At 41.1% G+C, this 27,065-nt stretch overlaps 1 protein-coding gene across 3 annotated transcripts in view; it reads right to left on the bottom strand.

Moving 5' to 3' along the window:
• MCUB (mitochondrial calcium uniporter dominant negative subunit beta) overlaps window positions 1–27,065 on the bottom strand; it is a 127,989-nt gene that overhangs the window by 10,474 nt on the left and 90,450 nt on the right. For 2 of the 3 annotated variants that reach the window (XM_074396559.1, XM_074396560.1), the window contains exons 2-5: window positions 21,705–21,780; window positions 20,374–20,544; window positions 16,412–16,516; window positions 13,648–13,740 (exon numbers count right to left, since the gene is read on the bottom strand). In XM_074396559.1, coding sequence (XP_074252660.1) covers window positions 13,648–13,740; window positions 16,412–16,516; window positions 20,374–20,544; window positions 21,705–21,780 — 445 coding nt within the window. The remainder of the gene's footprint in view (window positions 1–13,647; window positions 13,741–16,411; window positions 16,517–20,373; window positions 20,545–21,704; window positions 21,781–27,065) is intronic. The other variant, XM_039468186.2, reaches the window with a different exon arrangement.

Genomic DNA, 27,065 nt, shown 5'->3' with positions numbered 1-27,065 from the left:
TCTATGGCTTACTGACCTATCACCAGGTTTTGGCTGGAATAAACAGTAAATTTTCCAGATGGTATTGAGTTTTCTCAGACAGGCATTATAAGGGAACTGGAGTTGTCATCCAAATGATGTGGCCTTGAGCTATTAGAAACTATGCAAATGTTTGTTCAAGTCTCTTAGTGTGTGTGGTGTGAGGGGGACAGTACTGACAAAATTTGTGCTGGAAGCTGACAGTTTTTATAGGCCATGGTTGATGCCTAGTTGAGAAGAGGGTTCAGAGGAACCTGAATAAAGTTTAGTCAAGGGGAGAGTCTTTGTCAAGTGGCCATGAAATGTTTATCTGAGTTCAACAATGAGTGGCCTTGGCTCTGCTCTTCAAGAAACATGAGCACCACAGAATTCAGTAGTCACACCACCAACCTAAACTGACTCATACCATTTGTCTGTGGCATCTCCTAATAAAGCCCAAAAATGAGAGAGAATTATTTTTTTCCTTTTCTTCAGAAACTGCTTATTTCTTGTATATGTGTCTTCTATGTGAACTTAATTTTTATAACCCAAATTTTCAAATCCAAATTTGCAATGTTTTAGGAATATTTCATTTAAATGGAGTTTAAATAATTTTTTTGAAAACTCCAAGTTTGTAATTTCATAAATTTCATGTTCAGTTAAGCCAGTATGATTCCTCTGTTATTGTTTTCCTTTGAACTATGCTGTGTCCCTGTTTACTTTACACTGTGAGACTTGGCAAGTCTGATACAGTTTTCATAAGCTGAGGCTCCAGTGAAACCTGGGGTCACTGACCTACCATCTCCAGGGAGGCTTCTGCCTGAGAAGTTCAATCCCAACAAACAGCCCTTCCAGGCAGCAAGAGGGGTTTCCTAATGAGCTGGCAGGAGTGGGGAGGTCGTGCTTCATTCCACTTGGACCTAAAGCTTACAGTCTATGTGGTGGTTTGAGGGATGGGAAGGTCACGTAGAGTAATGGGATGGCCTGTAAACATCTATTTTCACTTATTTGCTCATACATGCAACCCAAAGAACAGGAAGTGAAAGACCTTCCAGGGTGTCAGAAACTCACTAGATACAGGGTTTGGGAGAGAAAAAAAAACAAAAACGAAACTCACTGGACATGAAAGTTGTATAAAATCTTTAACAGTGATTTCTACTTCCATATTTTTCAATTCCTGTTCCCCTTCTCTCTTTAAAGTTAAATACTACCCTGATGTTAAAAGAGAATTCAGAATGGAAGAAAGTTTGTAAGTGTTAAAATGAGTGATTTTTTTTTTTTTTTTTTTTTTGAGACAGAGTCTTGCTCTGTTGCCCAGGCTGGAGTCCAATGGCATGATCTTGGCTCACTGCAACCTCCACCTCCCAGGTTGAAGTGATTCTCCTGCCTCAGCCTCCTGAGTAGCTGGGATTACAGGCATGCACCACCACACCTGGCTAATTTTTGTATTTTTAGTAGAGATGGGGTTATACCAGTTGGTTATGCTGGTCTCAAACTCCTGACCTCATAATCTGCCTGCCTCGGCCTCCCAAAGTGCTGGGATTACAGGTGAGAGCCACTGTACCCAGCCTTAGTAATTCACTTTAATTTCTTTATTCTTGTTTATATTTGAAAATCCCATATAATGTTCAAACATACAATTTAAAATTTTTTAAATTTATTTTTGTTTGAAAGATCCTTAGAGAAATGGCTGATAACAGTGATGGGACATGATAGGTACAAGATCAACCTGGATTATCTTTCTATACCAAAAAGTAAGAAAGTGCTTACAAAAAAGGCAGGAGAGGGAGCAAGTAACAAAGACACAGGAGTCACTGGTGTTCAAACTGTACCAGATATGACTAGCTGGAGTTGCTCCAAGATGGAGGACTTTTAGGCCGGGCACGGTGGCTCACGCCTGTAATCCCAACACTTTGGGAGGCCGAGGCGGGTGGATCACGAGGTCAAGAGATCGAGACCATCCTGGTCAACATGGTGAAACCCTGTCTCTACTAAAAATACAAAAAAATTAGCTGGGCATGGTGGCGCATGCCTGTAATTCAGCTACTCAGGAGGCTGAGGCAGGAGAATTGCCTGAACCCAGGAGGCAGAGGTTGCAGTGAGCCGAGATCGCGCCATTGCACTCCAGCCTGGGTAACAAGAGCAAAAAAACTCCGTCTCAAAAAAAAAAGAAAGAAAGAAAGAAAGAAAGATGAGAGGTCTTTTTAAAAAATCAATTTCTTATCTAAATTCCCTCCCTGTTGATGGCTCTTGCCTGATCTAGAATTTGGTTGCAAAATGATGATTTTCCAGCTCCAGAAACCATCCCACATTTACCAGAATATGCTCAGCATCTCACTGTAAGTAAGAGCCTTCTATTATTTGTTGATGTATTTTATCACCAATTTATTAAGGCATAGACTTACGAATTTCTTCCCCCTACCCTTAACAGTCTATAATTGCGGCTTACTGGGAGAAGCCTCAGGAGCCAATACTAGCAGGAATTCTTAAACTGTAATTGGTAAATTGCTGGACACTGAGTATGAACTAGCTTTGAAGTAAAAACCCCCACACTTTCATGAATTTTATCTCCTGGAATCTTACTAGGTTCTCACAGTGAAAATCAGAGATCAGAGAAAAATACCGTCCCTGCTCTGGGCAGGAGGAAAGGAAAAATAACCATTCTGAAATAGCATAGCCCTGAGCACACATCCTCCATAATAGAAACTAGAGCCTTATCTGACCTGGAAAAAGGGCAATTAGTCAACTACAGATCCCTCTAGCCTTACTGTCTCACACTGGAAAATAAAAGAGGTTAAGAAACTCTTGTAAAGGTCACAGCCTAGAGATACAAGCCCACTTAAAAAGATATATATATTTAATAATAAGATTATAGAATGATTCTTCTCCTCAATATCTTACTACTACATTAATAGAACTCCAGTTTTATATAAGGCACAGATTCTATTTGAGAAATAATTTATAGCTGAACCCCAAAACATAGTAGAAACAAAAATAAGAACATTAGAGGAAAGCCTCTGATAACCGACAGCTACAGCAAACATTAAACATCTAACTCATAAAACTTAACATAAAACTTTATGTGAAGCCACATAAAACTTCACATTAAAGACTTATTCAGCTCAGTCTCTACTGCCTGATACATCATGTCTAGCTTTCAGCAAAAAATTTAGACTAGCTAAAAGGCAAAGAAAAAAACAGTAACAATCACAGTCTGAAGAGACAAAACAAGCATCAGAACCAGGCTCTGATGTGGCAGAGACTTTGGACTTATCAGAGTAAGATGGTAAAACAATTATGATTAAAGGCTCTGATGGAAAAAAGTATACAACATGCAAGAACAGATGAGTAATGTAAATGGAGAGACAGAAACTTAGAACCAAAAGGAACTGGTAGAAATAAAAACCACTGTAACAGAAATGAAGAATGCCTTTGATGGATTCATCAGTAGACTAGACAATGAGGAGGAAAGAATCAGTCAGCTTCAGGGTATGCTAACAGAAACTTCTCAAACTGAAAGTCAAGGAGAAAACAGAATGGGAAAAAAAACAACAAAATATCTAGGAACTGTGGGACAATTGCAAAAGTGTAACTTAGGCATAATGGGACTATCAGAAGAAGAAAAAAGAAAGGAAAAGCAGCGATATTTGAACTAATAATGGCTGAAAATTGTCCGAAAGAATATTGCTAGTGGCCAAAATGGTAGTTCAAGATGGAAAAAGCTCTCTCAAAGAAAGAGTCAAGACTTCCAGTTTCCTATCTGACATAAAAAACTCTTAAGGTGGCCAGGTGCGGTGGCTCCACGCCTGTAATCCCAGCACTTTGTGAGGCCGAGGCAGGCGGATCATGAGGTCAGGAGTTCAAGACCAGCCTGGCCAATATAGTGAAACCCCATCCCTACTAAAAATACATAAAATAAGCCAGGCATGGTGGTGGGCACCTGTAACCCCAGCTACTTGGGAAGCTGAGGCAGGAGAATCACTTGAACCTGGGAGGTAGAGGTTGCAGTGAGCGGAGATTGTGCCACTGCACTCCAGCCTGGGCAACAGTGTGAGACTCTGTCTCCAGGAAAAAAAAAAAAAGAAAAAACTCAGAAGTTGCCACTCTATCCTAACAATTAATAAATGGCTGAATACACTGAAAATCAACAACTCTTCTTGATGCATAAGAAAACTAAGGTTAGAGGGAAAACTGCTATCCCCAGAATTGAAGAGATAGATAAATACAATCACAAGTTAGTGAAGCAGAGACTCATGAGTAGAAATCTGCAAAGAATCAGTACCAGGCTAGAAAAACCTGAACTGTATGTAACTGACAAACTGCTGGAGGCTCAGTGTGGACAACTCGAAATGTAAAACACTTCAGGGAGTTCCATAGATGGGGGCATACCCACACTTTTGTGAGTTTTACTTCTGGGAGCTCTACTAGGTTCTCACAGTAAAAACTGAAGAAAAATCTCCTTCTGGCGTTAGGAAAGGAAAAGTAGTCATTTTGAAACGCACAAGAGAATTCTGTTATTCTTTCTTTTGAGACAGTTTCTCTCTTGTTGCCTAGGCTGGAGTGCAGTGGCCCGATCTCGGCTCACCACAACCTCCACCTCCAGGTTCAAGTGCTTTTCCTGCCTCAGCCTGTAGCTTGGATTACAGGCATGCACCACCACTCCCGGCTAATTTTATATTTTTAGTAGGGACAGCGTTTCTCCATGGTGGTCAGGCTGGTCTTGAACTCTCAACTTCAGATGATCAGTCTGCCTCTGCCTCCGCCTCCCAAAGTGCTGGGATTACAGGCATGAGCCCCCGTGCCTCGCTTTTTTATTTTTATTTTTATTTTTTATTTATTTTTTTTAAGACAGGGTTTCACCATGTTGGTAGGGCTGGTCTTGAACTCCTGACCTCAGGTGATCCACCCACCTTGGCCTCCAAAGTGCTTGGATTACAGGTGTGAGCCACCGCGCCTGGCCTATTTTTATTTTTTTGAGACATGAGTCTCACTCTGTTGCCCAGGCTGGAGTGCAGCAGTGTGATCTCAGCTCATTGCAGCTTCTGCCTTCTGGGTTCAAGCAATTCTCCTGCCTTAGCCTCCCAAGTAGCTGGGATTACAGGTGCCTGCCACCATGCCCAGCTAATTTTTGTATTTTTAGTAGAGACAAGGTTTCACCATGTTGGTAGGCTGATCTCAAACTCCTGACCTAGTGATCTGCCCACCTCGGCCTCCCAAAGTGCTGGGATTAGAGGTGTGAGCCACCATGCCCTGCCAAATTCTGTTATTTTTAACAAGGACTGTCCACAAGGTAAATTATTTTTCCAGAGCCTAACCTATTGGGATTTCATTAGAGCTTAGTTAACCTAGGAGAAAAGAAAAGCCCAACTTCAGCACCCTATAACCATCCTATCCTGCCTAAGGTGATGGGGGGTAGGGGAAGGGCTGAGAAGCACTTGTGAAGTTCACAGTCCAGGGACACAGGCTCACTAAAAGACTGAGACCTAGCCCTCTTAATCATAGGAGTACAGAACACTTACCTCCAAACCTTACTTTACCACTATATTACAAAAGGCTTATTTACTACAGTTCCCTTTATCCAGTATATCGTATCCAGCTTTTAACACAGAATTACAAGACTTACTAAAAGGCAAAAAACACAGTTTGAAGGGACAGAATAAGCATCAGAACCAGAGCCAGACACGGCAGGAACGTTGGAATTATCAGACTAGCAACTTGATAATAACTACAAATAATATGCTAAGCAATCTACTACAAAAAGTAGATAACGTGCAAGAACAGATGGGTAATGTAAGAAGACAGATGGAAATTCTAAGAAAGAATCCAAATTAAATGCTAGAGATCAAAAGCATTGTAATGGAAATGAAGAATGCCTTTAATGGGCTTATTAGTAGATGAGACATAGCTGAAGAAAGAATCTCTGAGCTTAAGGATATTTCATTAGAAACTTTCAAAACTGGTAAGCAAAGAGAAAAAAGATTGGGGGGGAAAAAACCCGCCGGGCGCGGTGGCTCAAGCCTGTAATCCCAGCACTTTGGGAGGCCGAGGCAGGTGGATCACGAGGTCAAGAGATCGAGACCATCCTGGTCAACAGAGTGAAACCCCGTCTCTACTAAAAATACAAAAAAATTAGCTGGGCGTGGTGGCGCGTGCCTGTAATCCCAGCTACTCCGGAGGCTGAGGCAGGAGAATTGCCTGAGCCCAGGAGGCGGAGGTTGTGGTGAGCCAAGATGGCGCCACTGCGCTCCAGCCTGGGTAACAAGAGCGAAACTCTGTCTCAAAAAAAAAAGAAAAAAGAAAAAACCCAGAAGAGAATATCCAAGAACTTTAGGACAACTACAAAAGGAATAACATGTATGCAATGAGAACACCAGAAGGAGAAGAAAGGAACAGAAGAATTATTTGATTAATAACTGAGAATTCCTCCCAATCTAATGTCAAATAGCAAACCACAGATCCAGAAAGCTCAGAGAACACCAAGCAGAACAAATACCAAAAGAAAACTACACTAAGTATATTATTTGCAAACTGCAGAAAATCAAAGATAAAGAATATAATTCTTTTTTTTTTTTTTTTTTTTTTATTTTTTTTTTTGAGGCGGAGTTTCGCTCTTGTTACCCAAGCTGGAGTGCAATGGCACGATCTCGGCTCACCGCAACCTCCACCTCCTGGGTTCAGGCAATTCTCCTGCCTCAGCCTCCTGAGTAGCTGGGATTACAGGCACGTGCCACCACGCCCAGCTAATTTTTTGTATTTTTAGTAGAGACGGGGTTTCACCATGTTGACCAGGATGGTCTCGATCTCTTGACCTCGTGATCCACCCGCCTTGGCCTCCCAAAGTGCTGGGATTACAGGCTTGAGCCACCGCGCCCAGCCTAAGAATATAATTCTTAAAGAAGCCAGGGTGCGGGGGTGGGAGCCTTTAGCTATAGCAGAGGAAAATGAAGAAGTTAAACCTGACTTTCTGAAATCATGCAAGCAAAAAGTGGGATATTTAGTGTTGAAGAGAGAGAAAAAAAAAGTCGAAAATTCCGTACCCTGTGAAATTATCCTTCAAAAGGAAAAACAAAGATATTTTCAAACAAAAATTGACTGAATTTATTGCGAGCAGTCTGGCCTGCAAGAAATATTAAAAAGTTCTTCAGAGAAAAGCAAGATGATTTAGATGAAAATTTAGCTCTACAGAAAAAAAGAGAATCAGAGAAGGAATAGTGGAGGTAAAATAAAAACCTTTATTTTTATTATTCTTAATTGATCTAGTAGATAACAGTTGGTTCAAAAGAATAATGGTAACACTGTTTTTCACTATATATGCTTATATACCTGTGCTTATGAATCACTGAAATGAATGACAGCAGTGAGACAACGGACATGAGGGAGGAATTGGGATTATTTTGTTATTATAAGGTATTTGCATTAGCCATGAAGCAGTATGCTGGTATTTGAAAGTGGACTTGCAATAATTGTAAGTGTATATTACAATTAGGCAACCACTAAAAAAAGAAGTATAAATAATATGCTGGAAAAGGAGAGAAAATGAAATATATAGAATGCTCAATTAAAAACCAAAAAAGGGCCGGGCACGGTGGCTCAAGCCTGTAATCCCAGCACTTTGGGAGGCCGAGGTGGGTGGATCACAAGGTCAAGAGATCGAGACCATCCTGGTCAACATGATGAAACCCCGTCTCTACCAAAGGTGCAAAAAATTAGCTGGGCATGGTGGCACGTGCCTGTAATCCCAGCTACTCAGGAGGCTGAGGCAGGAGAATTGCCTGAACCCAGGAGGTGGAGGTTGCGGTGAGCCGAGATCGTGCCATTGCACTCCAGCCTGGGTAACAAGAGCGAAACTCCGTCTCAAAATAAATAAATAAATAAATAAATAAATAAATAAAAACCAAAAAAGCCATAAAAAGGTGGAAGACAAAACAGGAACAAAAACAAGGGCAACAAATAGAAAACAACAGCGAAATGGTAGATACTATGTATATCAGTAATCAATTTGAATGCCAATGATCTAAATAAACCAATCAAAAGACAGAGCTTGTCAGAGTGGATCAAAAAACCAGATCCAACTACATATTGTAAGAAACCCACTTTAAATATGAAGACATATAGATGAAAAGCGAAGAGATGAAGAAAGATATATCATGCTAACACTAATGAAAAGATAGCTGAAATAGCTATATTAATTTCAGACAAAACAGACATTAGAGCAAGGAAAAGCTACCAGGAGTAAAGAGAGACATTACATAATAAAAAGGCGAGTTCTCTAAGAAGACATGACAATACTTAATGTGTATGCTCCTAATACAGCATCAAAGTACATGAGGCAAAACCTAATAGAACTACAAGAAGAAATAGATGAATTCATGATTACAGTTGCAAACTTCAACATTCCTCTACCAGAAATCGACAGATCTGCCAAGCAGAAAATCAGGAGGTACACAGTTGAACTCGATAGCACCATCAATCAACTGAGATAAATGTGACATCTATAGACTACCCAACAACAGCAGAATATACATTCTTCTCAAGTTCACGTGAAACATCTCACCAACATAGATCACTGTGGGTCAAGATGGCCAGGGGGAGACCTATATTAATTCTAGCTAAATAATTATAAGCTTGTTTGGCTCAGAGTACATTGAAGTTTATACACCAAACTAAACTATGTGATTGGTACAGTTAATTAGAAATCAAACGGCAACAGGAGGCCTAAGGTAAAGACCATCCAAGAGCACAGTAACATGGGGGAACACCAAGGAGTGGTTGCAGAGCAGGCAATGTTACTATGGTCCCATGAATGCCTTCTCAACATGGAGACTGCAGGAGGGTCTCGCAAAGAGGGCTTGTGCAAAGATCTCAGAGAAGGGAGACGATCTCTGCTCACAAGGTCACAAGATCAGGGAGGGTCTTTGCAGATGGGAACCAGGAAGGAGGAGAAAAACCTTGCAGGGCAGAGATCATGGAACACCTCAGGCTCTGCCTAGGTTCTCAGAATATGGAGTGATTTTAATTGCTCTAATATCCTCAATGCTCAGGAGACAAAAGCCCCTTGATGCATTGGGTGTCCTCAGACTGGGTGGTTCCTCATTCGCTAAACTTCTGATGCAGCTGCACCTGGGTAACAATAGGTAATAAACTCAGAGCACTAGTTTAGCATGTCTTAGAAGATCTCAAGTGCTCTCTCCACAGTTATCTTACCTACCCCTTTATCCTTCCCTTCTAAGCCCATAAGATCAATGAGATTATGCACATAATAAAAGTGTCTGGAGCCCAGAGCTCCAGGTCATCACGGTTCCCACATTTGTGTTGGTCCCCTGGACCCATGCTGTAACTTATCTTGGGTTGAAGAGGGAGACCAAGGCATCCCAGATCAACTTCCCCGTTTCCTATGTGATTCCTAAAACTGTAAACCGAAACCTTTTAATACGTAATTTCTGAGATTGTAAACCGAAACCCCTTTCATATGTAATTCCTGAGACTGTAAACTGAGACCCTTTTCATATGTAAAGCTATAAACCTAAGATTCTTCCATGTGTAACATCTAAAGTATAAGTCTATATAAAGGCAGAGCCTCCCTTTGTTAGGGGAGCTGGGTTTTGGACAGATTACCACTCAAGGCTCCCGGCCAAATAAACCCTCCTTCCTCCTGTATTTGGTGCCCGAGAGATCCATTTCCCGAGGCTGCTCCTGCTACACTGTCTTTGTCTTTATTTCCTTTTCTCAGTCCCTCATTATCACCGGAACTAAGGGCACCCACGTACAGGGTTGGGGCTGGTACCCAACAGATCACATTCAAGGCTATAAAACTCACATGAGTAAATGTAAAAAAAGAAAAATACAATGTATGCTTTCAGATTTCAGTGGAATTAAATTAAAAATCAATAACCCAAAGATAGCTGGAAAATCCCAAAATCTTTGGATATTAAATAATGCACTTCTAACATATGGGTGAAAGAAGAAATCACAAGAAAAAAATGTTTTTAATATTTTTAAATAAATGGAAATACAACTTATCAAAATTTATGGAAGGCAGCAAACGCAATGCTCAGAGGGGAATCTATAGCATTGAATACATATAATGGGAAAGACTAAACACCTAAAATTTAAAAATCTAAATGTATACTTTAAGAAACTGGAGAAAGAGGAGAAAATGAAATGAAAAGCAAGCAGAAGAAAATAAATAATAAATACAGTAGAAACCAGTGAAATTGAGAACAGGAAATCTACAGAGAAAAATCAATGATGTTAAAAGCTAGCTCTTTGAAAAAAATCAATTAAATTGATAAACTTTTAGCCACGTTAATGAAGAAAAAAAGACAAGTTACTCATGTTAGAAATGAAATGAGGGGATTTAACTACAGATTCCATGGACATTAAAAGGAAAATAAAGAAATACTATGAGCAACTCTATGACCACAAATTCAAGATAAAATGGATTAATTCTCCAAAATGTACAATCTGTCAAAATTCAAACTAAAAGATACAATCTGCATAAGCCTATACTTATTAAGCAATTGAATCAATAACTAATAAAGTTCCAAAACAGAATGCACCAGATACAGATGGATTTCCTTGGTGAATTCTACCAAACATCAAAGGAAGAAACTGTATCAATTCTCTACAATCTCTTTCAGAAGACAGAAGCAGAGGGAATACTTCCTAACTCATTCTATGAGGCTAGCATTACGTTAATACTAAAACCAGATGAAAACATTATAAGAAAACAAAACCATACACCAAGATTTCTCATGAATATAGACACCAAAATTCTCAACAAAATAATAGCAAATAAAATCCAACAATGTCTAAAAAGATAGCTACACCACAACTAAGTGGGATTTATCCAGGTATGCAAGGCTTAACACTTGAATATGAATTCATGTAATCCATCACACATCAATAGACTAAGGAAGAAAAATCACATGATCATATCAATGATGCAGAAAAAGCATGTGACAAAATCCAACACCAATTCATAATGAAGACTCCTAGCAAACCAGGAACAGAGGGCAATTTCTCAACTTCTAGATTATAAGTAATCTAGAGATTTAAAGTGAAAGACAATGAGAAAACAAGTCATAGCCTGGGAGAAAATATATGCAAAAGACATATCTGATACAAGACCGATCCCAAACATACAAAGAACTCAAAAGAAAATGAACAACCTGATCAAAAAATGGGCAAAGATCTGAAAAGACACCTCAACAAAGAAGACATAAATGGCAAATAGGCAGTTCAAGAGATGCTCAACATCGTATGTCATTAAGAAACTGCAAATTAAAACAATGACTACACACCTACTACAATGGTGAAAATCACATACAAATCACTGATGTCACCAATTGCTGGCAAGGATATGGGGCAACAGGAATTCTCATTCACTGCTGGTGGGAACACAAAATGGCACAGGCACTTTGGAAGAGCAGCTTGGCAGTTTTACACAAAACTAAACACTCTCACCATATGAGTCAGCAATCATATTCCTGGGTATTTAACCAAATGATCTGAAAAATCTATGTGCAAACAGAAACCTGCATATGTGTGTTTATAGCAGCTTCAATCATAATTACCAAAACTTGGAAGTATCCCAGATGTCCTTCAGTAGGTGAATGAATAAACTGTGGCACATACAGATAATGGACTGTTTTTCAGGAAATGAGTTAACAAGCTCTGAAAACACATGAAAGAACCTTAAATGTGTATTACTAAGTGAAACAAGCCAATCTGGCCTTCCTCTTCACTTTCTTTACTTCCTCTTGTCTCCTCCCTTGCTGCTTTGCTGCTCCCTTTTCTTGTCTCTTCTCTTCCTCTCCTCCTCCTCCTTTCCCCTCTTGCCTTTCTCCTTTTTTACTTCCCACTTTCCCTCTTTTATTCACTCCTCTCTCCCACTCTTTAGTATTTTTCCCTGTTGTACCTCTTTTTCTTGTTTTTGTTTTTGTTTTTGTTTTTTTGAGACGGAGTTTCACTCTTGTTACCCAGGCTGGAGTGCAATGGCGCGATCTCGGCTCACCGCAACCTCCGCCTCCTGGGTTCAGGCAATTCTCCTGCCTCAGCCTCCTGAGTAGCTGGGATTACAGGCACGAGCCACCATGCCCAGCTAATTTTTTGTATTTTTAGTAGAGACGGGGTTTCACCATGTTGACCAGGATGGTCTCGATCTCTTGACCTCGTGATCCACCCGCCTCAGCCTCCCAAAGTGCTGGGATTACAGGCTCGAGCCACCGCGCCCAGCCCTGTACCTTCTTTTTTAAATATTCTGTTTTCTCTTCCCCAGCTCTCTCATGTCCCTGGCCCTACTGTGATGTGCACCCACCCCCACCAAAAAGAAAGAAAGAAGCAAATCTGAAAAGGCTATACAATCGGCCCTTCTTATTTGTGGGTTCCGCATCCGTGAACTCAACCAACCATGGATTGAAAATATTTGGGAAAAAAATCCAATAAAAATTAATAATACAACACCAAAAAAAGAATTAAAAAATATATTATAACAACTATTTACATGGCATTTACAGTCTTAGGTATTATAAGTAATCTAGAGATTTTAAGTATATGAGAGGAGTATGTAGGTTATACGCAAATATAACAACATTTTATATCAGGGCCTTTAGCATACTTGAATTTTGGTATCCATGAGGTTCTGGAACCAACCCCTACAGGCAACGAGGGATGACTATATACCAGATGATTCCAACTATATAACATCCTGGAAATAACGAGGTTACAATGAGCTACGATCATGCCACTGCATTCCAGGCTGGACAAAACAGAAACAGTAAGATTAATAGTTACCAGGGTTTGCAGGGAAGAAGGGTCATGAATAGGTGGAGCAGAGAGGATTTAAAGAGCAGTGAAACTTTTACTGGTGAAATGACTATGTGACCTAGCTGAATTTCTACCCTGCCTTAACTCTACTTATCGTTAAGAAACAGGATGCCGCCAGGCGCGGTGGCTCAAGCCTGTAATCCCAGCACTTTGGGAGGCCGAGGCGGGTGGATCACGAGGTCGAGAGATCGAGACCATCCTGGTCAACATGGTGAAACCCCGTCTCTACTAAAAATACAAAAAATTAGCTGGGCATGGTGGCGCATGCCTGTAATCCCAGCTACTCAGGAGGCTGAGGCAGGAGAATTGCCTGAACCCAGGAGGCGGAGGTTGCAATGAGCCGAGATCGCGCCATTGCACTCCAGCCTGGGTAACAAGAGCGAAACTCCGTCTCATTAAAAAAAAAAAAAAGAAAGAAACAGGATGCCTCTGGTTCCGCCCGTGACCAAACTGGTCGATACTTGTGGGATACAAGACAGCAACTCAGTTGACCTCAGGTGACCTCTGAAGAACGTTTAGCTTCATTATAATCTAATTTCCATGCTAAACGACACTCCCATCAGCACCATGTCAGCTGACAATCACCATGACAATGACCAGAAGAAACCATGAAAGGAATGGTTCCAAGTGGTTCTCTGCCCATTCCAAGACATGAATATTTCTCCCCTTGCTTTTAATGCACAACCCCTTCATTAAAGATGGGGTGGCTCAAGCCTATAATCCCACACTTTGGGAAGCCGAGGCGGGCAGCTCATCAGACCAACAGGGTGAAAACCCAACTCTACTAAAAATACAAAATTAGCCAAGCATGGTGGCACATACCTGTAAACACAGCTACTCGGGAGGCTGAAGCAGGAGAATCGCTTGAACCCAGGTGGCAGAGGTTGCAGTGAGCCAAGATCCTGCCGTTGTACTCTAGCATGGGCAACAAGAGCTAAACTCCATCTCAAAAACAAAACAACAAGAGCAACAACAAAGATGTCCTATATCTGTGGCTTCCAGGCTCTCATGAGCTGAGAAGTTGATTTGTGAGCCACTATCCTGCTTCTCAACTCCACAGCCATGCACTAAAGCCTGCACTGCTTGACACCCAATTTTGATTTTACATATTGGCTTTGCAACACCGAATAGGGAAAGATTTCATCTTTTGGGGAAACAGCTTTGTTGGTAACAAAATTATTCTGTGTGTGTGTGTGTGTGTGTGTGTGTGTGTGTGTGTGTGTATATATATATATATATATTTTTTTTTTTTTTTTTTTTTGAGATGGAGTCTCACTCTGTCACCCAGGCTGAAATGCAGTAGCGTGATCTTGGCTCACTGAAACATCCAACTCCCAGGTTGAAGCAATTCTCCTGCCTCAGCCTCCTGAGTATCTGGAATTACAGGTGTACACCACCATGCTCGGCTATTTTTGTATTTTTAGTAGAGACAGGGTTTCACCATGTTGGTCAGGCTGGTCTCGAACTCCTGACCTCATGATCCACTCGCCTCATCCACCCAAAGTGCTGATTACAGGACAGGCATGAGCCACTGTGCTCGGCCCTATTATGAATAACTCTTAATGTCATAGATAGGTTCTTGAAAACTGCAACTTTAAGTGAAATAACTACAAGGAAACCAATTTTACTGTAGGCTAATTGAAACAAGCAAGAATTAGGTTCTTTTTTTTTTTTTTTTTTTTTTTTTTTAGAGACGGGGTTTCTCCATGTTGTTCAGGCTGGTCTCCAACTCCCAACCTCAGGTAATCTACCCACCTCGGCCTCCCAAAGTGCTGGGATTACAGGTGTGAGCCACTGCGCCCAGCCCAAGAGTTAGGTTCTTACAGCATATTTCTGGTCATAAAAACATCACCAAACTTGTAAATAAAGACCCAAAAACACTTTTAATGTTAAATATGGAAATAAATGTGAGCTATATATACATTTAAGAAAGATTAATAAAAACAAGATAATTTGCATTATGTACATTAATGATGAATACATGTAGTTCTACATTTGTCATAATCCATAGAATGTACACCACCAAGAGTAAATCCTAATGTAAACTATGGATTTTGGGTGACAATGATGTGTGTGTTCACCAATTTTAACAAATACACCAACCTGCTGTGGGATATTGATAGTAAGGGGCATGGGGTACAGAAAGCATATGAGAACTCTTTGTACTTTCTGCTCAATTTTGCTTTGAACCTAAAACTACTTGAAATAATACAATTTATTTTTTTAAAAAGAGTTAAGAGCTGGCTGGGCGAGGTGGCTCACGCCTGTAATCCCAGCACTCTGGGAGGCCAAGGCGGGCAGACCACCTGAGGTCGGGAGTTCAAGACCGGCCTGACCAACATGGGGAGACCCCATCTTTTTTTAAGGAAAAAAAAGTTAAGAGCTATACAGCCATTTAAACTTGAATTCTTGATTTTCATTTTATTTTTTTTTTATTTATTTATCTTTTTGAGACGGAGTTTCACTCTTGTTACCCAGGCTGGAGTGCAATGGCACTCTCGGCTCACAACTTCCACCTCCTGGGTTCAGGGAATTCCCCTGCCTCAGCCTCCTGAGTAGCTGGGATTACAGGCACGCGCCACCATGCCCAGCTAATTTTTTGTATTTTTAGTAGAGACAGGGTTTCACCATGTTGACCAGGATGGTCTCGATCTCTTGACCTTGTGATCCACCCGCCTCGGCCTCCCAAAGTGCTGGGATTACAGGCTTGAGCCACCGTGCCTGGCCGAATTCTTGATTTTCAGACCCTACCTCTCTCTTAACCAAATAATGTTGGATTAAGCATTCAAGATCCTGAAGTAAAACTTTTTTTTTTTTTTTTTTTTTTTTTTTGAGACGGAGTTTCGCCCTTGTTACCCAGGCTGGAGTGCAATGGCGCGATCTCGGCTCACCGCAACCTCCGCCTCCTGGGCTCAGGCAATTCTCCTGCCTCAGCCTCCTGAGTAGCTGGGATTACAGGCACGTGCCACCATGCCCAGCTAATTTTTTGCACTTTTAGTAGAGACGGGGTTTCACCATGTTGACCAGGATGGTCTCGATCTCTCGACCTCGTGATCCACCCGCCTCGGCCTCCCAAAGTGCTGGGATTACAGGCTTGAGCCACCGCGCCCGGCGAAGTAAAACTTTTAAAGTCTAAAAAGGGTATGGGACTTAAAGCCCTGCTAGGCTACTGCTAGTGATCACTTATACCCCTGCTGGAAAAGCCTAAACACTGGTTTTCCAAAGGCTTTTTGGTCATCTGATAAATTTAAAAGATTTTTACCATAAACTTTGCTCCTTCTAAAAACCTCACAGCTAAAGGTAAAAGTTAAGATACCAGGCCAGGCAACATAGGGAACTTCAATCTCTAAAAAAGTGTTAAAAAAAAAAAAAAAAAAAAAACTAGCCAGGCATGTTGGTACATGCTAGTCCCCGCTTTTCTAGAGGCTGAGGTGGGAGGATTCTTTGAGCCCAGGAGTTTGAGGTTACAGTGAGCTATGATGACACCGCTGCACTCCAGCCTGGGCAATAGAGCAAGTGAGACTTCATCTCAAAAAAAAAAAAAAGAAAGAAAGAAAAGTAATTGTTGGATACCTGTGTTTCTTACCTTTCTTTGGACACTGTACATCATATGCTATTTCATTAATGACAAGTTTAAAATCATTCATTAGCAAAATATCCATCAAGGTAGAAGCGGAAATCCTGTTGCCATCTGAAAGAAAAACATCATACAAGCATATGTCTTTGTTTTAGAGCAGTAAGAACTATTTTCTAACACAGAGAAAATTACTAACCCTGGTCTTTACAATGTAATAGTGGACATTTACATTTTGGGGGGTGTCACCAAACCCAAAGACTATTCCCACTGAGGGGAATCTTCCTGTGTTGCTCTGCCTCCCATTTCATTGGATGAAACACAACAGGCAGGCACTCCCTCTCCCACCTTACTGCACATTTCAGCTGTGCTGGAATCCAAGTAATGCCCTTGGTGAAACTGCATCTGTGGAGGGTCATGCAAAAATTCAGGGGAGGTGAAAACTGTTCACAGCAATGCCAGAGCAGTGGTGGGTGGCACTGTTGGGGGTGGAGTGTAGGCAGCACAGCCCATCAAGTGGTTCCTGGGCTAACGTGGTCTCTGTTCCTGTCTTCTCTTAGTTCCTGCCCTCTTCTGAGACTGTCTTCTGTCACTTGCAACATGACAGCCTGTTGAGATACTCCTCTGCTTGGCCAGAGTCCATTCTGCTGCTTAACAGCCAAGCTTCTGATTGGCACATGTAGGCATAAGGGTATAACTTTTTTAAAAGCCTGCCTTTCTCTTATTTCTAATTATTAGAGGTAACTGATTTGTGGTGGTTAAAAATTTAGTAGCCTCATCTCCTTTTAGAGCTTGAAAAAAATGAACAAGCAAACTGTCAAGGAGGTGAGGATAAATGAATGTAATTATGCCTAAGAAATAAGTTTGCATTATATGGTTTATTTTGTGGAGGGGGAGAGAGGTACGAGAGATTCCAATAGTAATTTCAAATATCCTAGGAGTATTTCAGGAAAAAAAAAAAATCTTGAAAATTTTTAACCACAATGTGCTTTGCACAGCTTTTCATGTAGCCTGGTTTTTATTATATTTTTGAATCAAACTTTTTTTTTTTTTTTTGAGACAGAGTTTCGCTCTTGTTACCCAGGCTGGAGTGCAATGGCGCGATCTCGGCTCACCACAACCTCTGCCTCCTGGGTTCAGGCAATTCTCCTGCCTTAACCTCCTGAGTAGCTGGGATTACAGGCACGTGCCACCATGCCCAGCTAATGTTTTGTATTTTTAGTAGAGACGGGGCTTCACCATGTTGACCAGGATGGTCTCGATCTCTTGACCTCGTGATCTACCCGCCTCAGCCTCCCAAAGTGCTGAGATTACAGGCTTGAGCCACCACACCTGGCTTGAATCAAACTTTAATGCAATCCAGGTGTTAAGAAAGCAAACTCACTGAAGGATAATCAAAAAATTGGTGCTGGGCAAAGGTTTCTTTTCCTATCATTTTCCCTTTAGAATAGTTCATGTATAATTACATGAAATTAAGTCCAGGAAAATGCTGGATGTGTATTTTCCAATCCTGGCCTGGCATTCACTGGGTTACATTCAACCAGAGCGATTTTAGCTCCATTAATATGTGTGATGACAGGACTACCACTAGTAGCATCCAAAAAGCCTGGCTGCTGCCTCCTCTCTGCCTCCCTGTAGTTCTTTTGTTCTATCAGGCTGTAAATCAAGTCTGCACCTGCGTCTGTTCCTAGAATTTGGCTGTTTGGGTTGCTGTTCATCAGTTGCAGTGAGATCATTTTCCAAAAAATTGCCAAATAATTCAACCCACACGATGGGCAAAACTGTGACAAGCTTAGAACATTCTTTTCAAGCCCAAATTAAATGCAGGCAAATTCCACCCACAGAGTATCTTTAAAAAAAAAAAAAAAATCAGCGACACACCAATTGCTTTATCTTTCCAAGTGTCATTTAAAAAATTTACATGTAAATTACTTCAAACCAGCTCCTTAAAATCTTACTATAAAAAGACATCCACTGAATATGATTTCTCAGTTGAGATACTACATTATCCTTTATACAAAGGTATGAATAGCAAAAGATTGACGTGAAACATTTTTAAGCACTAGCAATCAGTGTTAAATTTTTCATGTATTCTGGATATCAATTTAAACCCCCAATAAGGTGTTTGCAATCAGTCCAAAAAGTCCCTTTTCTCTAAGATTTCTATTCTCTTTGTGCTGTTTCAAAGCTAATAACTTTATTTTTAGAAATAAGCAGGGCAAACATCTATCATTGTTTTAACCTCTCTTATCTCATTCGCTTCAATAATAATTGAGTATACACCATCAGGCAAGCACTGCTCAGTGTAATGCCTTCTGACTTCCAGGTTTGCATCTGTCTGCCCCTAGAAGCTCAGAAAGGTGGGTCCTGATCCATGGAAAACACCCACGGACATCCAATGTTCCTGTGCCTGGGGAGAATGTCTGTTTAGCTCAAGGATGAAATATTAGAAGCCGATCGTGTCATAAGGCTAAAATCTTATTCTCTGATCCAGGTTTCAGCAGGAAGAAAGGGCCCCTTCCAGCTAAATCTACAATCCTAAAACAACCTACTTAATAAGCCTTTCCTCATCTGCCCTTCCCCACCTTTCAGAACTCCTCCTTTCTCCCAGCTCCCTCCTTTGCAGCCACTGTCTAGTAGGCTTCCATCTCAACAGAGTCTCACTCTGTCACCCAGGCTGGAGTGCAGTGGTGCCATCTCAGCCCACTGCATCCTCTGCCTCCCAGGTTCAAGCGATTCTCCTGCCTCAGACTCCCGAGAAGCTGGGATTACAGATGGTGCACCACCATGCCCAGTTAATTTTTGTATTTTTAGAAGAGAAGGGGTTTTGCTATGCTGGCCAGGCTGGTTTCAAACCCCTAACCTCAGGTGATCCACCTGCCTTGGTCTTTCAAAGGGCTGGGATTACAGGCATGAGCCACTGTTCAGCCCTGAGCTCTCCTCCCTCTACATGACTTCCTCCCTCATTTCCCCCAGGTCTTTGTGCAAATGTCTTAGCAAGCTCAACCCTGCCCACACACACCTTCCACATTCTGCTTTTTCTTCATAACACTTATTATTTAACATAACACATAATTTATTTATCTTGTTTACCTAAATATGAGCTCCATAAGGGCAGGAGTTTGTATCCCTTTTGTTCTTTGCACTACCTCTAGCATGCAGAACAGTGCCTGCCTTATGTTAGGTGCTCAATAAATATTCATTGAACGAACCAATTAATCTCCATTTTCCAACTTTTGTATCTATTCTTTAATTAATTTGGAACTTGGATAGGGAAAAATAACGTTTATTTCCCTTTCAGAACTGCAGCAGAAATCATCAACTCAAATAACTTTATTCTAAGCATTTAATATCATAATAAAATAATGCAAATTTATTAATTTATCTATATTTACAGTTTCTATATATTGGGCTAGGGTAAATAATTCTTTATCTTAGGGAAAGCTGGTCTAAGATCACTTCAGACCATGAGCATAAAAGCTATATTCTAAATTTTAAATGTCAAAACGATGCAATACTTCCAGTTTTTTAAAAAATGTATATTCTTCCTATGAACTAATTCTGCCGAAAAAACATACTAGACTGTAACTGCTTTATAATAGAATTGAATGAATTTTTTTGTGTACTGGCTTATTTTAATCATTAAAACTGCATTTTGTTTTCTAATTATTCAGATTTTGCTGAGAATTGCACACCAATGCCTGTGCCACTAAGATTTTCTTGAGAAAAACCTTTAAGGCTAAGTTTATAAAATAAGTAACTGAAATTTACATTAAATTTATTCCATTAATTTTTCACTCAATGAAATTAAAACAGTTTTTTAAATAGTGCTGTTGCCTAAAAATGAAAGAGTAAGGACCAACCATTTATTACCTAATGAACATACTTCTTTCTAGAAAAGTAAAGAACCAATAAAAAGTTCAGAAGACAGAAACCCTGGGACAAAGTTGTAAAATATATATATCCATATATACCTGCTGTGAAGATGGCTGCAGTTTTGATACCCTTATCCTCATTGCGCAGGTCCTGAAGGAACGAACCAACTGTTGACAACATTGGTTTGACTACAAATTGACAGCGTTCTTTTCTAGATGGCAAGGTAAGTGTTATCAAGGGAAGGCCATGTCTATAATTAACTGCTATTTCTGTTAAAAAAAAAAAAAAAAAAGATAATATAGGAATGGGTAAAATTTACTTTAAGAAAAAAAAACTTAAAATACAAGAATTCTAGAAGAAATCCTCAAACATGAAATTCACAAACCTCTGAAGTCCTATAAGAATCTGTAAATTGTTCGTATAGTGCCTTCATTATACTACAGCTTACATATTCCCCACCACTCTGCAACATTTTGGTGTAGCATGTACCACACTTTATTATCTGCTTAGAGTCTTCCCAGTGGTGGGTGGGGTGGCTCATGACTGTAATCTCAGCACTTTGGGAGGCTCAGGTGGGTGGATCGCCTAAGCCCAGGAGTTTGAGAGCAGTCTGGGCAACATGGCGAAACCCCATCTCTACAAAATATGCAAAAATTAATCTGGCACGGTGGTGTGCGCCTGTAGTTGCAGTTACTTAAGAGGCTAAACTGGGAGGATGGTTTCAGCCTGGGAAGGAGAAGTTGCAGTGAGCCGAGATCGTGCCAGTGCACTCCAGCTGGGGTGACAGAGCTAGACCCTGATTAAATTGAAAAAGAAAAAGAAAGTCTTCCCAGGTAAACAGTTAAGTTCTAGTTAAGTTTTTGAGGACAGAAACAACTTTTTTTCTTTCTTCCCCCCTCCCCCTGCCTCCCCGCAACTCCCCTTTCTTTCTTTTTGAGACCAGGTCTTTTTCTGTTGCCCAGACTAGAGTGGGACAATCATGACTCACTGCAGCCTCTATTTGGGCTCAAGCAATCTTCCCACCTCAGCCTCCTGGGTAGCTGGGACTATAGGCATGTGCCACCATGCCTGGCTAATTTTTGTACTTTTTGTAGAGATGGGGTTTTGCTTTGTTGGCCAGGCTGGTCCCAAACTCCTGAGCTCAAGGGATCTGCCCGCCTTGGCTTCCCAAAGTGCTGGGATTACAGGTGACTGTGCCCACCCAACTATTTCTTATCATCTCTAACTCTTCTGATTGCTGAGGTGGATATTTGACAAAAGACAGCAGCTATATTACGGATGAAAGTGAACCCAATCAGGGAGTGGGGTGGGATGCAGATAGTGTAAGATGATCTATTCTGCTCAAAACTGACAGCTCTTAACTTAGAAGAAAGGAAAATAACATATTAATAACATAATTAACATATGAATAAATACTAAGAAAGCTTACCATCAGGTGGCACCACTGTACTACAATGGTGTGACTTGTAGTATTTCAGATTTCCACATAGCTTCACATACAAAACCTACAAGAAGGAAAGATTAGTTGTTTTTTTTTTTAAAGAGTGGAAAAGATGAAATAAGTGTGTTTATTTTACCAGAAGATTCTTCTTAATACTATATGAAAAGCACAATGGAAAACTCAATTTGTCACATATCCCAGGGTGAGTCCTTGGTAAACTCACTGAACCTTCCCACCTGTATGCTTGCCTGCTACTATGTATGCTGTAGCAGTAACACATGGGACATGGTCCTCAAACTGGAGTATGAGGCCCCCTGAAAATTCCAGAGTTCTGTGAGAAGTTTAACACTATTTCCTTTCACGTAATAATCGAAAACAAATGGGTACAAGTATATACAGTCTAGGCCGGGCGTGGTGGCTCACGCCTATAATCCAAGCGTGATTGGATTACAGGTAATCCTCCACCACTTTGGAGGCCAAGGTGAGCGGGATCACCTGAGGCCGGGAGTTCAAGACCAGCCTGACTAACATGGTGAAACCCCGTCTTTATTTAAAAATAAATAAATAAATAAATAAATAAATAAATAAATAAATAAAAGTATATACAGTCTAGATACATGATTCTCGATATGTGGTCCCCAGACCAGAAGCATCAGCAACCACTAGGAGCTCATTAAAAACACAGAGTCACAGATTCAGACCAGACTTACTAAATTATAATCTGCATTTTAACAAGATCCTTAGATGAGTCACATGCACATTAGAGTTCACACTGCTCTGTGCTGTCTACCATGGTAAACACTAGTTAAATGTGACTATTTAAATTAAATTATGTACAGGTGGAGCACAAAGACTCACGCCTCTAATCCAACCACTTTGGGAGGCCGAAGCAGGAGGACTGCTTGAGCTCAGGAGTTTAAGACCATCCTGCCCAATATAGTGAAACCCTGTCTCCTATAAACAGCAACCACAAAAAATTATGTACATAAACATTCAGAATCTCAGTCACCTTTGCCACATTTCAAGTGCTCAAAAGCTCCCTATGTCTACTGGCTATCTCACTGAAAAGCAAAAGCACAGGAATAGAATATTTCTATCATCATAGAAAGTTCTACTGGACAGCAGTGCTGAGTCGACAACATCTGAATGGCCACCTCACCATGGAACATGTTTTGGGGGCTTGCATTGGTGTTTGTGTTTACACAATTGCATTGGTGCTTAAGGAAGACCTAATGATATCGAGGTGCACTGTGTGAACAAAGATACTATGGGAGCAGAAAGAACGGACATTGAGGAATTGGTTCATAGGCATTTGGAACGCAAAAGGATTTGTGCCAGAGAAATTAGTACCAAAGTCACAACATGGTGGCTGTACACTGATCCGTAGTTTTTTTTTTTTTTTTTTTTTTTTTTTTTTTTGATATGGAGTCTCTCTCTGTTGCACATGCTAGAGTGCAGTGGAATGGTCTCGGCTCACTGTAACCTCCGCCTCCCACGTTCAAGCGATTCTTCTGCCTCAGTCTCCCTAGTAGCTGGGATTACAGGCACCCACCACCATGCCTAGCTAATTTTTGTATTTTTATTAGTGACAAGGTTTCATCACGTTGGCCACATTGGTCTCAAACTCCTGACCTCAAGTGATCTGCCCTCCTTGGCCTCTCAGTATGCTGGGATTACAGATATGAGCCACTGAGCTCGGCCCTGATCCATATTTTTGCATGCATCACCTTACAGTAGTTTATTAACAATAAGTTTGCCAGTAATTGTGCAATAAATAATTCTTTTATAAATTGCATTTTAAAATTTTTCAGGATTTGAGGGTACACAATTTTTTTTTGAGATAGAGTTTCACACTTGTTACCCAGGCTGGAGTGCAATGGCGCGATCTCGGCTCACCGCAACCTCCGCCTCCTGGGTTCAGGCAATTCTCCTGCCTCAGCCTCCTGAGTAGCTGGGATTACAGGCACACGCCACCATGCCCAGCTAATGTTTTGTATTTTTAGTAGAGACGGGGTTTCACCATGTTGACCAGGATGGTCTTGATCTCTTGACCTCGTGATCCACCTACCTCAGCCTCCCAAAGTGCTGGGATTACAGGCTTGAGCCACTGTGCCTGGCCTGAGGGTACACTATTAAAATAATAAATTACACCTGTAATCCCAGGGCAGGTAGATAACGTGAGGTCAAGAGTTTGAGACCAGCCTGATCAACATGGTGAAACCCCGTTTCTACGAAATACAAAAAATTAGCCGGGTATGGTGGCTCACACCTGTAATCCCAGCTACTTGGGAGGCTACAGCAGGAGAATCGCTTTGAACCTGGGAGGTGGAGGTTACAGTGAGCCAAGATTGTGCCATTGCATTCTAGCCTGGGCAAAAAGAGTGAAACTCCATCTCAAAATAAATAACTAAAATAAAATAATAAATCAGCAGTTAAAAGTGTGCTGACTGTTTCAAAAAATAAAGATGACACTGACCCAAATGACACTCTATTATGCTCGAAATTAAAAGAATCTCATCAAATAAGTGAAACAAAACATTCAAATATGTACTTTAGTATTAAATACAACATAGGCAGTAAGTTGTGTCAACACAACATCATCTTTTACAGTAAGGCTGTTCACTTGAGCTTCCTTTTTTTTTTGAGACAGAGTCTCACTCTGTTGCCCAGGCTGGAGTACAGTGGCACAGTCTTGGCTCATTGCAACCTCACGGGTTCAAGCGATTCTCCTACCTCAGCCTCCTGAGTAGCTGAGAGTATAGGTGCCTGCCACCACACGTGGCCTATTTTTTGTATTTATAGTAGAGACAGGGTCACCATGTTGGCCAGGCTGGTCTCGAACTCTTGACCTCAAGTGATCTGCCTGCCTCATCCTCCCAAAGTGTTGCGATTATAGGTATAAGCAACCACACCTGACCAGAGCTTTATTTCTAAAAATGTAGCTCACTACTAAGATGAGAAGAAAAAGGCAGATGATGTCTTAAAATAGATGCAAATCTCAATAAAAAATACAGGTAGACATTCTCCAAGTGTGGATAATGGATATTACAATACTGTCTACTACTTTTAGCAAAACTGCATAAAAATGAGATAAAATGTATCCATTTGAAGACACATCAGAATTCTCTATCAAAATACTTCTATAAAAATATTTAATGAGACAAATAATTTTCCATGCATAAAAGTCAAATACAGGAAGGTAGGGAGTAGGCTAGGGCATGGTGGCTCATGCTCATAATCCCAGCACTTTGGGAGGCCGAGGCAGATGGATTGCTTGAGCTCAGAAGTTCGAGACTAGCCTGGGTAACATGGTGAAACCCTGTCTTGACAAAAAATACAAAAATCAGTTAGTCTGCCATGGAGGTGTATGCCTATAGTCCCAGCTACTTGGGAGGCTGAGGCAGGAGGAGGAGGCTACAATGAACCAAGATTGCAGCTACTGCACTCCAGCCTGGGCCACACAGAGAGACCCTGTCTCAAAAAAAAAGGAGCGAAAGTTAAAGCCCCTCCGTTTACTTCCCTATAATCCTGCAAGTCTCCCCAGAGGTAACTACGGCTAGTAGTTTGGCGTGTATCCTTCCAGATTTTTTTCTACACATTACCAAATTCTATGCTAGAGTCTGAACAATGGTAAAGACAGTTTGAGTCAGGTTCCTAAATGCCATTGGTGATAATTCAGTGATCACAAAGTATCGTTAAATATACTGATAAAATTTCAGGTGTACTACTGAAGAAGTACTGTAAAGAGGCACACAACAACCAGAAGATGCTGAAAGAAGGCAGAGTGGGCAGAGAAAAACAGCAGGGCTTTCTCAAGCTTTTGCATGCCTAAGAATCACCTGGAAGCCCTGTTAAAAACACAGATTCCTGGACCCACACACACACAGATTTTTAATCTAAAAGGTCAGTTTATATTCGCATTTTTAATAAACTCCAGAGGTAAACTGAAGTTTCAACCATGAGGACCACACTTTGAGAAGCCGGGCTTTAGTGAACCTCTCCCCAACTCACACCACCACACACATCACATATGCTGCCACTCCAGGCTTCAGGGCACCATGCTAAATTTCTGCACAGAATCATCCTGAATTCCAAATTTTAGTGCCTGGTCAAGTGTTACTGCCTTTAAATGGAATTTGGTATCAGGGCAAAAGATGATTTGGGCTTCTCTTTAATAACAGTAACAGAAGCACTTTGGTTTCCTGACCACTGAGCTCCTGTATCCCTTGGAATTTCCTGGGTGATTAAAATCACAGAGATTGAAGTCTCAGTGGTTTTAATGAGGCAACTCTTGGTGGGATGCTAGATGGCTTCAGGATGGGACTGGACGCCAGAAAGATCAAACCTTGATTAGAAGCCTAGAATGTTCAGCCCCATCTTCTCAGTCTCCAGGGAGGAGAGAGAGGCTGGAGATTGAGTTAACAAATCTATTATGCCCACATGATGAAACCTCCATGAAAGTCCCTAAACAATGAGGTTCAGGGAATTTTCAGGTTGGTGAATGTAACCACATGCTGGGAGGGTGACACAACCTAAATTCAAGAGACAGAAGCTTCTGGGCTCAGGACCTCCAAACATTGAAAACTTATGTTCACACAAACTATACCTTGCTTTATCTTTTAATCCAACAGTTTATCTATATCCTTTAGAATATCCTTATAATGAACCAGTAAGCATAAGTAAAGTGTTCCCCTGAGTTTTATGAGCCATTTTAGTAAATAACTGAGGTTGAGGATGTTATCAGTAAAATTTCGATGCCGCAAAAGAAGTAGCACTACAAGATAAATCCTCTCCTCTCAGCAAGGCAGTTTACTTCTATAGAAGGGTGCAGCATACAGATGGAGCAGTGGTGCCCACACGCTCGGACAAGGGGGAAAGGGATACTTATGCCTGATGGGGGCGTCCCTACTGCTGTGTCATTCTCCTATTGGCTAGGGCTAGAATGCACAAGCTAGACTAATCCTGACTGGTTATTTTAAAGAGAGCAGGGGTCCGAGCTGGAGTGGCAGGGTGGGTGTTTTGGTGGTAAGGATGGTTATAGGTGGGTCAGAGCAGGTAGCCGGGGTGACCTAGGTCAAAAAAAGTGACTGGAGCAGGTGACGGGGGTGAGTCAGGGTCAGGATGAGTCAGGATGGAGCCAGGGGCCGGGGGAACAGATGTGAACTACTGATTAGAACTAGTAGAGAAGGTTGTTTACTGGAATTACAAGGAAGATAAACTTTAAAACAGAGAATTAAAGAATAAGAAAGTTGAAGGCTGGGCGCGGTGGGTCAAGCCTGTAATCCCAGCACTTTGGGAGACCAAGGTGGGTGGATCACGAGGTCAAGAGATCGAGACCATCCTGGTCAA

Source organism: Saimiri boliviensis, chromosome 3 (genome assembly GCF_048565385.1).
Source record: "Saimiri boliviensis isolate mSaiBol1 chromosome 3, mSaiBol1.pri, whole genome shotgun sequence".
Taxonomy (NCBI): domain Eukaryota; kingdom Metazoa; phylum Chordata; class Mammalia; order Primates; family Cebidae; genus Saimiri; species Saimiri boliviensis.
Note: the sequence above shows the minus strand (reverse complement) of the source record. Positions and strands in the feature narration are given on the sequence as shown.